The sequence below is a fragment of the Myotis davidii genome, unplaced genomic scaffold (assembly GCF_000327345.1).
Source record: "Myotis davidii unplaced genomic scaffold, ASM32734v1 scaffold168, whole genome shotgun sequence".
Taxonomy (NCBI): domain Eukaryota; kingdom Metazoa; phylum Chordata; class Mammalia; order Chiroptera; family Vespertilionidae; genus Myotis; species Myotis davidii.
The window spans coordinates 5,610,763-5,626,607 of record NW_006383016.1 but is presented as its reverse complement, the minus strand read 5'-3'; the positions used below and the strand labels follow the sequence as shown (position 1 = coordinate 5,626,607).

Sequence of the window (15,845 nt, the reverse complement as noted above, 5' to 3'; positions counted from 1 at the left end):
CTTCCTGAGAGAAGCCGAAGAGGGGATACCAGCTTTGCCCATGGGGTGGGCAAAGGGGGAGGCCGGGGAGGATGGCCGGGCCAGCCAGCCCTCCAGCTCCAGGTAACTCATTTCCAGAATCACATCTAAGGACCCAGTCATGGGGACCTGGCCCAGCCAAAGAGCAGAGGCTATGTAAAAAGAAAAGAGTGTTTCTATAAAATCCTTTGAAGGGATCACAATATGGCCAAGAAAAATGACCAAATCCACCCTGGCCAGATGGCTCAGTTGGCTGGAGCATGTCCTGTACAACAAAAGGTGGCAGGTTTGATCCCAGTCAGGGCACATACCTAGGTATCGGGTTCAATACTGGGCTGGGGTGTGTGCGGGAGGCAACCGATCAATATTTCTCTCTCATATTGATGTTTCTCTCTCTCTCCTCTCAGATCAAAAAGAAAAGAGAGCAAACCCCCTGTGGACAGCTCACAGGTAGGACATGTACGGAAGGTCAGAAGCACAGGCCAGATTGAAATGAGCTTCCCCTGCATGAATCCCCTGGTGTGAAAGGACCGCTGAGACCTCAACAGTACATTTAGCCAACATGTCTCATGAGGCGTCATTTACGGCCTGTGCCCCACACGGCAGGTGTGGGCTGCGGCTCTGAAACTTGGGCTGCCAACGTGGCGCCCCACTGACTGCCTCTGGGGTCCCGCATGCCAGCCTGGTCTCGGTTGAATTGAGTGGATTGTAAACTCACAGAAAAATAAACGGCATGTAGGAGCAGGTGAAGTAAACACACAACAGTTTCCAGTCCTAAACTCTGTGCGTCGCAGAAAATGCTCTGCTGTCTGCTCACGTGTAAGTCTGTATTTTAGGCATCTCAGGAATAACAGTGTATTTGAAAAGCAACCACAGGGAAACCCTGTTAGTTCTGAATGTCGAAATTACTCTAAAGCAATAAACTGAGCCCTCTTTTGTTGTTGTTGTTGTCCTCTACAGTTATAACGATGCATTTCTGGAAGATGGAATTACAAGTAGAAAAGAAAAAATCGTTACCTTTGAGCAGTAAGGGCATGAACGGGATTTTGGGCGGCTTCATCTTTTTGAACGCATCTCTGTAGGCTTTGTGGTTCAGGGAGGGATCCTGTGCAGCCAAGCGGATCACAAAGAGAAAGAAAAAAAATCAATCTGCTATAGAAACAGCTCTCAGCCCACGTTGCTATGCAATTTGAACATGATTTGGATATGGAGACATCTTCCCTAAGAACGAAGGGGACAAAGGTTTCCTAGGGAAATAAACTCACTAAATTAGGGCAGGAAATCTAGGTAATGACTGAAAGCCAGCTTATTGGTTTACAATAATGGGAAGTGGCTGCAAAAGAGAGAGACACCTTTTGATGGCCCTATTCTTTTCCTCGAGTCAGTTCTGTAAGTAGTTTCCTCCGCGTAATTTCTGTCATGAGGAGACCCTGGTGTCTTTTGTCAGGAACACGGCACAGAAAAATGCCCTCGTGATGCACAGACAATGCAGCGAGCACAAGAGAACTGCCTTACTGTTTCTGAAAAGAAACTATGCTACATTTTGTACCTGAGCCTAAGAAATGGTAAGAGGAGAAGAGAAGGATGCATAAGCCAGTGACTGCACACTAAATTTACACCCGTGAACTTCATAGGCTTGGAGATGGACCACAGGTAACAATGTGCCTGCTGAAAACCATGCCAAAGGGCCATTCTCAATGCTGTGTTCCACGGAGAAGCAGCATTAACCATGTACTTGCTTCACTTCATAAGAAGCAAAGCTACATGTTCAGGGCGGGTGAACGTGTGTGTGTCTAACTACCTGCCCCGATGGAGTGCAGGTCCTCCCCTCTCCCCCCGCCTCCCCCACTGGAATGTAGAAGACAATCAGATGCTGGCAACTCATTGGAAGGATAAGTCCCCTCTGGGTCAACTACTTACTGTTAAACTTTCAAGTTCAGAGAAAAGTTTCTTAAACTTCCCAGGGATTTTCTAAAAACAAAGACAAAAAAACACACACAAAAAGGTCAAAGAGGCCAGCTATTTTGAGAGGCGACCGGGGAAGGGTTCACCAAGTTGTGCTGACGTGTGCCGTGGCTCTGCACGTAAATCTCTCACGTGGCTCCACCCTGACTGCTCCTCGTCGGCGGTTTTCATCACCCCGTAGTGTGGCTGTGGCACCTCCTCCATGAGAGCCCCTCTGTTCCCATCTGTCTGACCACCCTCCTTCTGCCAAGGTGAAGACGCAGCGCCGTGCACAAAGGAAGCAGCCAATGTGCTCATGGGACGCACATGGTTTGGATTTCATTTCTCCCCCCAGTGCTTGCAAAGCAAAGCTTTTTTCCAGGTTTAACTCAATTCCACTCGCCTGTAGCCCTTGCCAGCCATCTGTTCCTCCTCTGGTCAACCGGGGCATTGGCTGCCCACCTCCTTCATCTTACGATGTGCACACACGGTCTCATTTGCTTCGCCAGAGCAGGCAAGCCTATCGTTTCTTTCTTTGAACCTTTTTAAGGGGCACTGGCCCCGACTCTCAGGCAACCCACCCTGGTGCTTCCGTCAGGGCATCTCCCTGACCCACAGAAAGTGAGCCTGCAGGTTGCCCTGAGACCTACGCTGAGCCCTAATGTAAGAAAAGGAACAGGGGCCTATCGGCTTCTCTCCCACAGGAGTTTGCATTGGGACCCACGAAGGGAATGAGCACTGACTGATCGGAGCTGAACCTGGGAAGATGGAGAGAGGCCAAGGAGACCGAAGTGAACACATGCAGGCTGGAGCCAGGAGGAGGGGGTTAAAAAGAAGGGGTGAGGGGGGGGTATGGTCCACAGAGTGAAGTGGGCAATCAGCAGGGGACAGGGAGAGAAGGAAACAAAAGCCCAAGGAGAGAAGAGCCCTATCTCAGTGCCTGGGTCAAGAGGAATGCCCCAACTGCAGTTCTTCCCACATATACCCTTCAAGTCCATGTTTGAGAACTTGGGCTAACTTTTGTGGGCCTCTCCATCTTAGAAACTAAACAGGCTCCATCATATGACAGCAACAGAAGCAGAACCAGGATTTTGGAGGCCTGAAACGTATAGCATTTTGTGGGCCCTCTTTAAGAAAATCAATACAAAATTACTTTACTTTTGCAAACTTTACAAAGATGTATATTGTCCATGTGAACCCACTGTCAGGGGCCCAGTAAGTGTGAGGCCCGGAAGCTTAATTCGTCAGCGTCTCAGCCAACAGACTTCTGGACACACGGCCCGCAGGTGAGCGTTTGAAAGACCACCATTGGTACCCACGCCACCTCAGGGCAGAGCCGAGGAAGATTAAATCTGCAGGGGTCATTTTACAGTTCTCATTGCTTTCATACACATTACACAACCATTCTGAAGACCATTTGATTAAAATAGTCCCTCCCAACTGGACATATTATTTTTTATGTAATCCCTTTAAATCAATTTATGCATTGTAAACAAAGGCTTTTTGCGGGCCAGTCTCCCGTTCAGCTTTATCTGTCCCTCCCACTCCCCTCTCTGTGAGGACCCCAAGGCTCACCTCCCAGGTCTGTGACAGCCGGCTGACAGAAGCGGTGTTGAGACCCATCACAATAGCAAAGAAAGAATTCAGGTTCCTCTGGGCTTTGCAGCTGCGGCATAAAAGAAAGCAGAAGGCACTTTGAGGCAACATCCTTTCTCCAGGTGATTGCACAAGACACAAGTGAAAATACTCCCTGAGGCCAGAGTTCAACCTCAAGGGCAGGGCTGGACCCTGCTCTGTAGCCCCCACACACCGTGGGAGGATGGTGTCCTCGCCAATGTTTCGCACAGAAATGAACTGATTTTTAAGGCTTCAGCCCATCCTTACTTATCTTTAGGAGAAGATCTATGCTCTGATACCTTCTGACACTTCAAAAACTTCCTCCTTTTAAACCATCTATTTTGGATGCATTTACAGTTTCAACTGAAAATTCTTAAACTCGTCTTCCTCTCTATATACCATACCCTCATCATACTAGCTCTCCAGTTCCGTTCCTTTCATCAGCAAGCTGACTATTTTTTGATAGACAAGCCCCTCTCCCTTCACAGGTCTAAGCGGCCCCTCCCATTACATTCAGACATACCTTCTTTGCTATCCACAAAATTACTACTGTATTCTGGATATACGTAAAAAATGGCCCATACTATGAGGATATTGTCTCATTTAGAGAGAGGAGATAACATGCAAAATGAGGCCATGCTGAGCTCCATTCACTCTGCAAAGTTATCTGTTGTGCATGACGTCAACCTTGCCTTTGACTTAATTGGTTAAAATCCCACCAACATTCACAGCCGGCTGAGGGCGTCCGGAACAGCAGACGGAGGCTGGGCGTCCGGTCAGCCACAGCAGCCTGGAGTTCTAGACACTTCGTTGTCTGGGACTCATTAGAAAACAACTTCTCTGAGGTAAGTCTTTAAAATTAAGAAATTAGCCTCGCTTGATAATTAAACATGAAAAATATGAACGTGCTCAGCAGTAAGCTGGGTGCAGGAAAAATACCGAGTGTCTGAGCCATCTCTCCCCAACGCCTCCATCAATGCCTCAGGTGGAATCTGGGAACAGTGCATGTGTGACTTTGTATCTCGCTCTTTCAGTTATAGATCGTGTTAAATTGTACATTGTGCCTTCTTCACTACCACCATTAATGGCTATGTAACACTTGATCAGGAACATATTTCATAACTTGCTTACTCACTCCCCTGTTGTTGACATTTAAATTATTTTCAATCAATTCAATTCAATACAAAATGCTACGATGAGTATCTTTGTGTATAAAACTTCTGACTACATTGATGATTTTTTTTATTACGTTAGACTTCCACGCATTCCACCATTGGTCAAAAGCGATCATGACTTGAAAAGTTCTTGACACATTCAACACTTCTGTCTCCCCAAACGATACTCAGTTCTAGGCGCACAAACTGTGGAAGAACATCCAGTTCTGAATCAGGAAAATGGCTGGGCTGCTAAAGACACCGCGGCTACACCGGGGCAGGTCCCGCTGAACTGCCTGCTCCTGGGGCCAGCCTCCGGACCGGGTGCCGCCCAGCACAGCTGAGAGCCACACTGGGGCACTCAGAGGTTCTACTCATCAACACTGGGACCTGGACAGGCAATGCTGCCTCCACACCCAGTGTCCAGGACAACTGGGGTGAACTCGGCCCTGCAGGCCCCACCGCCGAGTCTCCAGGGCATGGTCAGTCCCTCTGGTAGTCTTCCTGTCCCGCTCTGGACTCCGCCTCTTGGTAGGCAAGAGGATCTGAAACTCAGTCCAACTGGCCCCTTCCTCTGGTTTCTGTCAGCTTTCTCCCGGGAGACCCTGCTTGGTATATTCCAGGAATAAACAGACGAGATACTTCCTGGTCTATGATTTAGGAATCCATCTGTTCTTGAGCATCACTGGTGTCTAAAGGCACCAGCATGGTGACTCTACTTCCCTCTTGCCACTGACTCGCACCCTTTCTATCTCATCGCAGCCCTGGACACTTCACACCACTGGACAGAGCTGAAAGGGCTCCCTCTCTGGACGTGACGACCCTGAGTACCCTGTGACCAGCGGGAGCCGTCCCATCCCGGTGCCAGATGACCTCGGCCGGAGGCTCTCCCTTACCCCAGGTCTCCTGATTACCACTTATGGAGGCCCCTCTTGTCTGTCTCTGCCCATTAGACATTAGGTTCCTGAAGGCTCAATTATAGTCTATTTCAGTTTTGCATTCTGCCCATCACCCAAATACCAGGTAGGCAGCAAGCCATTCAGATGGCATTTACTGGAGTTGAAACAGACTTTTGGGGGAAATGGATTATTATTATCTATATATATATAAAAGCCTAAGTGACCATCCGACCATTAGACCATCCAACCGGTAGCTATGATGTGCACTGACCACCGGGGGCAGACGCTCAACCCAGGAGCTGCCAAGCTGCAGTGACTTGGCAGCTGCGGTTCTTGGGTGATGAAAACCGGGAACTGGAGAGGAGGGAGCCCGATTCCGGGGTGCATCACTTGAGAACCGCCCTCTCACAATCTGGGACCCCTCGGGTGATGTCAGAGAGAGCTGGTTTCAGCCCGATCCCCGCAGGCCAGGCCTAGGGACCCCACCCTCTAGTTCATTATAAAAAGGTTTCTTCTTCTTGTTTTTCAGTATCATTTATCTATGTGGGATCTTAGATATAATTCTCATCTTTTTATCGTTTAGCCCTCCATAAATAATTTTCTTGGCCCAGATGTCTTTTTCATTCAGACTTAAAATAAAAAGGCACCTATAACTAACATCTGACTCTGTGAAAAGGAAAAAAGAATTAAAACAGACACGATTTCTCTAGAAGACGAATTGATGCAATACAAATACTGGATACCATTCCAGTCCGGACTCCTCTGTAACTGAGGTTCATTCATTCCATGATAAGAACAGACCGGCTGACACTAAACATGCCAGTTTAGCAAAACTCCTTTGTCTGTGAGAGGGAATAAAATCTACTCTACCCACAGGGGTGGGGGATGGGATGGTGAGAAGGAAGGGAGACATGAATATGCAAATAGGATGCCTGAGGCAAGGAAAACACTTCGTGATCACGGAAATTATTGTTTTCCCTTGGCTATCCCTACCACTGTGATGATAAAGAATTTAACTTCGTGTTTCTATTGCCATTCCAGTCCACGGGCCAGGGTTAGAGACCAGGACCGTAAATAATTCAAGATCATGGGGCTGTACGGAGAAGATGTGAACAGATTTCATTTCCCTGAGGATCCATATAATCTTACACTGAGAAGAGAGCTGTGTGGCGTCATTTTACTCCTTGGAACATTAATCTCCCATTTCTCCAAGTAACTGGCATTTATAAGAACGTGTTTTGTTTTTTTTTTTATTCAAAAGAGCCTCACCTTTAGGTATTTCACAGGCTGTTATGGAATGTACTGGCCAAATTAAAAAAAAAAAAAGAGGAACACTTAACATAAGAGCAGCCCAAGATTAAGGCTTCTGTGCTACTATTTCTCCTTCCCTTCCAGGCACACCAACCAAGTCAGGCACCCCCACTATCTCTCGCCAATAAATTAAACGCTCTGCCTCTGGGGTCTTCTCCCTACGGTTCAATCTACACGCAACTCTCAGGCCAGCCTTCCCAAGGGACCACTCCGAGCACCCGCTTCCTGCACAAACATTTTTAGTGACCTCCTACCGCCTCCTCCAGGCAATGCAAACTCTTCCATCTGAAATTCAAAATCCTTTACAGATTGGTCCCATCGGCCTTTGCAGATGAATCTCCCACAACTTCCTTCTAAACACCCTCCTCGAGGGTCCCACTGGGTCAGGGTACTTTCCCAGACCACGTGTGCTCTGCCTCCAGGGAATGGACACCTGTCCACTTCTACCCGGAATTCAAATTCAGCCTCACATGTTTCCACACCCTCCTTCCCGCCTTGTTGGTATGTGAGCTTCCCCTCCTTAAAGCCCCAGAATGTGAGCTCACATTGTGGCACTCCCTGGTTCTAATCTGCACACTGGCCACCTGCATTATAGAAGCACCGCCCTGACCCCCCGCAGACTGCAAACCCCCGCAGGCAGGAATGGTGTCAGCTCGGTCTGGTTTCCCCACGGTTCCTGTGTGGACCTACACCTATACTGAGTGATCAATAAGTATTTCCTGAATGCTGGTCTGACATGTATGCAGAACAATGATACAAACAGTATTCTGGAAGCCAAAGGAGAAGGAAAGTGGGAAGGCTGGGAGGGAGAAGGAACGGGAAAGATTCCGGCTCCTGCCGCCCGCTTCCGTTGGGAAGCTGTCCCAGGAGCATCTCAGGGCATTGATCTGGTATATGCAGAGATGCTCCCAGAAAGTTACTAAAATGTCATTTCACCCACATTTACGGAGTCCCTGCTAGTCACCGAGTCCGATTCCAGGCTCCCAGCAGAATGACTGCTTAGAACTGGTCCCTGTCCCCTGGAGCCTCTCATAGCCCAGGGAAGGAGCCCTATACAAACAGGTAAGTTCAATAAACATAATAAAGGCATTTTTAAAAAGGAAACAAAGCATGAGTTGCCGGGAGCCGGTCCATCCTTGCTATTTCAAGAGACCTGGCATATATGGCATACTGTTCTTAATATGTTTGCTCACCTTCTTGGCGCTATGTGTTTTAACCAAGGTCACCTCTCTGAGAAAGGTTGTTTCCCCAGGTAGGGATTTTCCCCTGAAGTTAGGGAGGGAATAAAACCCCTTAACTAAGTGCCAGTCGGGTAATTAATCACTTTAACTGCGAACAAGAAGAACTTCTCTGGAGAGAACATGGCAAAAGATCCTGGAAAGAAACTGGAGACAGAACCTCGAGACACAGAACCTAGAGACAGAAACTAGAGACAGAACATGGCCAAAGATCCTGGACAGAAACTGGCAACAGATCCTGGAGACAGAACTTAGCGAGAGAACCTGGCTGAAGAACCTAGAGACAGAACCTGGCTACAGAACCTGGATAGAACATGGCAAGAGAACCTGACTAGAACCTGGTGACTGAACCTGGCTGGAGAACCTGGACTGAACCTGACTGGAGAACCTGCACAGAACTTGGCTAGAGATTGTGGCTAGAGATCCTGGCAAGGCTGCTGATCAACTGAATGCTTGCTCCGTGTCATTCCTTCTTTGCCAACTCCGCCACACCTTTGGGGACCCCTGGACCTTCTGGCGCTGGACCACGGCAATGAATGTGTGCGTAGGGGCAGGGAGGGGAGAGGGGTCTGGGTAGGGAGTAGTTGACCTTTCATTTGAAACTCAGTGATGTCAAGAAGGAAGAAAACTTGCCCTCCATCTTAAAGTGACAGCAATCTGCGGGGTGGAAAGGGCCCTTCTTAGCAGACGCAGCACATGCCCATGCTTGGGGGACGGCGTGCCTGGCAGAGACAGCCATTCAGAGTGGCTGCAGCATGGGGTGCACCCAGCCAGGGGTGAGGCTCAGAGGCCGGGAGGGACCAGCCAGTGTAGGGCCCGCTAAGGAGCTCGTAAGGTTCACACTGTGGGCATCAGGAGGCTGAGAGCAGAATTCTCGGGAGCACCTGATTCTCAGGGGTGGTTACCCCGTCCCATCACCTCCCCCATTTTCCGAGCTGCTGTAGCTCCCGGGCCACATGGCAATTTGGCAGCAGGATGGGTATGTGTGCACAGCCTGCTTACTAGCTCCATAGCACAGAGCAGAGAGCTTCAGTCTGCGATTTTGATATGTACAGTGGGGCCTTAACTTATGAGTGTCCTGACTAATGAGTTTTTTGAGATACGAGCCGTCCCTCGGCCGATTTTTTGCTTTGAGCTAAAATTCGGGTTACAAGCCAGCTTCAGATACCCCACCGCTAGTTGGCGCAGCGAACGTCACAGTGAATGCCACAACATCAGCCCAGAATCACGTGTCTCACTCGTTCACTTTATGATTTGACACGAGTAAGTTGAGTTGCGAGCGCCATCACGGAACGAATTAAACTTGTAAGTCAAGGCCCCACTGTACTTTAAAATAGAAATACTTCAAATGCAGAGTCATAAATATTCATGAAGAGACCTTTCCAATCATTGGGTCATTTAACCCAATGTGACAAGTTTACATCCACCCTTCCTGTCACCACAAGGGAAACAGTGCTAGACAAGGAGAGGAGCGGAGCGGAGCGGAATTGCAGGTTTTGCTATGAGGAACTCACTGGGCGGCGATTTTGATGAACTTCTTCACCAGCTGCACCCGCTTGCCCAGCTGGCTGCAGAGCAGAATCTCCGTGGCCACCCAGAGCTGGACCTCATTGCAGCGCTGGAGCAGGAGGCTGAGGTTCGCCGTGTGCTCCCCACTTCCTTGTCTGCTGAATGTGAAATAGATCAGCTCTTGCTGAAAGAAAAGGTAGTCATGCCAGTGTTTATTTTCAGCACAAAGTCAGGTTGACACAAAATTCAGTCCCTCTTTAAAAGCTCTTTCTGGTAGCCATTCTCATATCGGACTAGGTGACAATATATTCAATTTGAAACAACTTCCCTTTAGTTTTAGGGATGCCTCATTAAATAATGTTCACTTAGACTTCTTATATAAATGTATTTCTTCAGAATGTAAGAATGGTGCCTTTACATGGAAATCTAAGACATTCAACGTTTCAATCACAGGCTGAATGAAATCCAAACTTCCTAAACTTATGTTGGCAAATTCAAGTGTAAATGACATACTATCATAGTACTTGTTAAGATGCATGTTAGACCCTCACAGGTAGAGTCTAGGCAAGGGTTCTCAAAGGGTTTAGTGTGAATCAGGATCACCTCCCTTCCCCCAACCAGACTCTGATTCAGGTGGTCTGTGGTAGGGACAAAAATGTCCATTTCAAACAAGTTTCCAGGCAGCGCTGATGATGCTGGTCTGGATGCCCAGGCTTTGAGAGCCACGGACCCAAGACAGTGTCAAATCTTAAATAGAAAGAGCAAGGTCCTAAATGAAAAAAATTCGAGTAAGACCAGTAACTATTTATTATATATATGGACTGTTCCCATGCAAAGCAATAGAAGATTCTTATTTCTAAATGGAGGTGTGTGTATCTACAGAAGTCGTTCACATCCTCCCACTGCTTACGCAGGACGCATCCTGTTCTATTAACATTTCCAAGGTCACATGTCATTGAGCGGGAATGACTCCCCTGCTTGTTCAAATTCAGATCATCACGTTGAAAATTTAATGAGCAGATAGGAGGACACTTAGAAGTTATTCCCAACTGAAAGCAAAGCTCAGGGAGCATGCTGGGCCTGAGTCCCTCCTGCAGGAGGAAAGGCTGCCTCATAGTGAAGATGCCACTACAAGGCAACGCAAGGGCAGCAAGTGGTTGCACAGAGCTCCTCGCTGCTGGCCTTCTGGTGCCCGAGAGCTTTCCACGGGCTCAACTCCTTCACTCATTGTCAGCAGCATTTTGCCCATAACCCGTTGCTTTATAAATGTTATAAGCTGTCCTCCAGGGAGAAGTTGATGGACGTAAAAGTTTGAAATATACCTCAAAATTTTCAAGAAAGCACTTGACATCTTGCTGAATAGTCTAAATTTATAGAATGTTCTTATGTAAAAGCATGAGTGTGTGTGCACATATATACACACAATATACCTATGCTTCTTGTATAACTATTATAAACTTCATGGGAAAAATTCAAATATCAGTATCAACAAATACAAAATAGCTCTTCAGCCCCATTAGAGAGCTCTCTCTCTCTCTCTCTCTCTCTCTCTCTATATATATATATATATATATATACACACACACATAATATACATATATACATATCTATCCATACATATAAAACCATGACATGTTTAAATTACATTCTACAAACATATGACTGTACCAGGAGCAAAGAAGGCATGACCAAGTATTTTGATTTTCCTCGGACTGGATCAAATATCAAATATCTTTTTGGACCATGATATTCTAGCATAATGCTATCACTAGATAATGGATCTTTTAAACACCTAGTCACATGCACAAATATTTTTCAAAAAAGAATTCAGAGTTAAAAGAGCACCAGCATTTATTTGACCTTTTCTCTCCTTCCTTACCTCGTGAATGGAATTGAAGAGACTCCAATCAAAATTCATTAATTCCAGAGCAAGATCCCAAGTGTTCATTCCCAAGATCCTCAACGGCCTTTGCTGGGACTCCTCATTTTCTGCCAACGGGTTCTAAACCAACAGAAGCAAAAGGACCCTCAGTGACCTCGATGTGTGACACTGCACTGGCTGCCCCTGGAAAGGCACTAGAAACCCAGATCAGAAAAGCAATCTTGTCTGAGGGCACTTCATATTTCCCCGGGTCTGTTCACCTTGAGTGAGTTACAGCCAATTTAGGAAACAGCCTTGCAAAAAGAAGAATGTGATCAATGAGTTGGCCAGCCCCCTGCCTCCCAGATGCGTGCCCGCACAAATCTGATTATAAAACACTGCCGGGCAGACAGCATAATGAAAGCAAAAGCTCTGACGCTACTTGGGCTTCTGGTAGGAATTAATATGCCAGCAGGGTGAGTATAAAAACAAACAGAAGAAATGTCACGGCGCACTTCAATAAAGACAGACACGGCTTCTACAGGAAATGTGCTTAGTGAGACACACGTTCACACACCGTGCTACAGCGCTCGTGGGAAGCGAACACAATTTAAACGTGAAATAATATAAAATAAAAGTGACTTCACTTATACCGTGTGGTGGGGGATTATTTTAAGTATCAGTGCTTCCTTAGAATATGGCATGAAATTATTAAATGTCACCACAACTTTAAATCTACTGTCACTGTTAAATGTATTAAAAATTATTCGGCCTCTTTTCAAGATATTTGATATTTTTAAATTAAAATAGAAATTCTCCCATTTGAGGGTGTACTTGGGCAGTTAATGAAATAGTTACTGAGTCGGAAAAGAAAGAATGGGACTTCGCAAACTACATGACATCGCAGGATGGAGGCAATCGCTCCATTCCAGGTATTAACCTCTGTTCCTAAACTGCAAAGTAAACTATTTGCATTTTAGAATTTTTACATATATGAATAGTAATTTTCTAATTTAAAAAAGGAATGGCAAAGGACCTTCACAGAGCTTTTCCACAGACTTGGTTCTGCTCAGAGCAGGCCAAGGTACAAACTGTCCCCGTGTCCCCAGAGTGGGCGGCAGAGGGGAGCTCAGCCGGGCGGATGGCCTGGACGCACATGCAGATATGGAGGCGCTGAGGTGGGGACAAGCTAAGGCTTCTCAGGGACTGTCTGATGGGACCAGATGGAAACCAGGCTGCACGCAGACACTTGGAGGGAGAGCCACGGGATGAGAAGTAGCACCAACCTCTGCTCACTGAGCTGGAGGCGTAAGGGTATTTTCACATGGCCTTGAACCACCCCCCCACTCTCTCCCTAAATATGCCCCTTACCTTGGTGCTGCCCTACGGTTTATTCAAGGTTGTCTACCACCCTTTCAGAGAAATGCTTCCTATGTATTCCTCCATCCCATTCATCCAGGGCCCCAGTCCTGCTTTCCAAGAATATTATCTACAGTATAGTGGATACTGGTGGTTTCACATGCTATTCATCCTTTACAATGTCCCGTCAACTGAATTATTTTGGAGATAAAATACCTACAGCTAAGATTCTAATGGGGAAATGTTAGGTGGTGTGCAAAGTTGGTGGGGGAAACATTCGAGGGCAGGATGGTATCTGGCTCATCTTGGAATGTACTTTGCAGCATCCACTGAGACCCTGACTCGGCCCTGCCTTCTCCTCTTCTGCAGCTGGCCCTGGGCAGCGGAGATGAGAGCTCTGGGAATGCAGGTTCCCTCCACCACCAGGAGCCCAGAAAAGCCACACAGTAGATTGTGCTCCTTCATGGGGAGGGGTAAAGGCCACTCACTCTCATTATTTACTCAGAGATGCTGTGCACCATCAGTGTGTCGTGTGTCACCGATGGAGTTACATCGTGTGCAGACACAGGACGAGTGACCTGTGGGATGCTCAGAACTGGAAAGGGCCCAAGTTAGAGCCGAATATAAATGGAAGCGACCCTAGCCCTGTCCCCTCCCTGATTGTGGGAAGCTAGAGTAAGCTACTCAGCCTCTCCCCACTCCACAGGGTTACTGGGATGGCAAATGAGATATTGTATATAAATTACTCAGCACCTACGCGTCTGGTAATAAGTATCCAAAATGACAGTGACTAATATTATGGCAGCTTGATATCCTGTAGGTAATTTAGCATAACACATGTGTTATTGTAAGCCAGTCTGGTTGACCTACATGGCATATACATTCCTCAATTATATGTCCACCAGGAGCCAGCGAGGCAGCCCCAGCCCAGGGGTGACTCCATGACACAGACCGGGGACCAGGAGTCTAGAGGGGACAGTCACAACCTGGTAAAACGGGCTTCTTATGGGCGATGAACACTCCCATACAGAGAGAACCAAACACAGGTTTTTAGAAACAAGCATCTACTTAGGTGTCCGTTCTTACATTTGAACTGAAATAACTTACAGTATGGTTCCTACATTTCCTTAACCGCTCACTCTTCAGTGGCATCTGAGGTCCCACTGTTATGAGACCATTTTGCACGGGGAAGGCTGGCACCCCTTCTTCAAGAAAAGGGGTGCACTCCAGGTGCATCAAATGGATGCAAACCAAGGATGGAGTTTCTCCCTTAAATCCGGGTGCATCTCTTGGCCTACTCTCCACATGTCCACCAGAAAAGAAGACGTGGAATTGAGATCCATTGGTAAAGAAGTCACTTCTCTCAAATCCCTTGTTTCAGGGGCTCAGAGAGAAGGAGGATTTGACTGAGGAAGGGTTTAGAATTCCTCAAGTTGTGTGTCTTTGATTTGCCAAGGCAATGTTACTCGACACGTGTATTGTTGGCTAGAAGAGGAAACAATTCAATGTATTTTTCTGGCATTCATTATGAAACAGACACAAGTATGCTTTCAGTCTGACATCTGTGTCCGTGCGTTTCAAGTGCAAGGCTAAAGGTCCTCACCAAAGTGTCAGCCAGGTCTTTCCGGTAGACATATATCCGGCCAGATGCTTCCAGGGATTTGGAGATGGCCAGGTCATTGGGATGAAGTTCACGCTTTCCTATATTTTTTTTAAAAAAGAAGTAATTTAGAAACACACAAACAGCAGTAGGCATACAAGGTGTATCTGAAGAGTGAAACGCACCAAAGAAAAATATTTCAAAGGAAATAGGATGCAAAGTAGATGGAATTGAGTTCTGCATAGTCTCTATAATGACACCAATGATACTGTGGGGGCAGGGCCATCACTGCTCACGATCCATGAAGGAATCCTCTTGTGAGTCTCTTATGATATTTAGTCATTCTTTGGAACACAGAACATTTTAGGAGAGGAAGTACAATTTACTCATAACCCCAGCACTCTATGATAACCATATGATGGGAATATTGGTTAACATTTAGGCATACTTTTGTTCTGATTTTTATGTGAGAGAGAGAGACAGAGAGAGAGAGAGAGAGAGAGAGAGAGAGAGAGAGAATTCATATACATACATATAGTGGCAATTATTTATACATATGCATACATGTTTATTATGAATACATATATTTTTGATTATGTAGTTTTATATTCTGATTTTTATTATAAGCACTTACCCATTTGTCAAAATTATTTACATGTCATATTTAATTGGTTCCATAACAGTCTATTATACTATCATTTAATTTTCCCGCTTTTGTTGAACATTTCAGGTTTTCTAATTTTTTTGGTCATATAAATTAGATGGCAAGATGTATGCTAAATCCTAGCACAGGGCTGGGATGTAGCAGGGGCTTGATAAATGGGATCTATTATTACCGCAGCCATAATATATACTGCTGAAGTCAACATCCTCATGCATAAATCTTTGGCTGCTTATAGATGATTTTCTCAAGATAGATTCCCAGTAGTGGGATTACTGGGTCAAAGGGAATGAATATTTTTGAAGTTTTTGGTGCAAACTGCCAAATTGTTTTCTAATACACTGACCAGCACTGATCATTACTTTTGGTAATCAGATCAAGTTTCTGACACCAGAAACTGCTCAAATGGTATCTATTTTTTTTTTTTTTTTTTTTTTTTTTGCTGAAACCAAAAGCAGATTTGTGGTTTCTTGTGTATTTCTTGACTGCCAGTGAAGCTGGAATTTTTCATATAATCTTCTTCCATTTTATTTTCCTTCTTGCAAATTGTCCCTGTCCTCTGACCATTTCTCTGCCATCGCTGGAGCTCTCCTGTACAATAGAGAAATGTACTCCTCCTAACAAGACGCAGATGGGGATCGACCACAGGGATACTTGAGTTTATCCCACTGTAA

The 15,845-nt window shown here is 46.2% G+C and overlaps 1 protein-coding gene across 1 annotated transcript in view; it reads right to left on the bottom strand.

Annotated features, from left to right (window-relative positions):
• The window catches only part of RAPGEF5 (Rap guanine nucleotide exchange factor 5), a 153,630-nt gene that overhangs the window by 14,221 nt on the left and 123,564 nt on the right, over window positions 1-15,845 (bottom strand). Inside the window, exons 18-23 of the mRNA XM_015558131.1 lie at window positions 14,514-14,611; window positions 11,570-11,692; window positions 9,696-9,874; window positions 3,538-3,628; window positions 1,939-1,989; window positions 1,036-1,123 (exon numbers count right to left, since the gene is read on the bottom strand). Coding sequence (XP_015413617.1) covers window positions 1,036-1,123; window positions 1,939-1,989; window positions 3,538-3,628; window positions 9,696-9,874; window positions 11,570-11,692; window positions 14,514-14,611 — 630 coding nt within the window. The remainder of the gene's footprint in view (window positions 1-1,035; window positions 1,124-1,938; window positions 1,990-3,537; window positions 3,629-9,695; window positions 9,875-11,569; window positions 11,693-14,513; window positions 14,612-15,845) is intronic.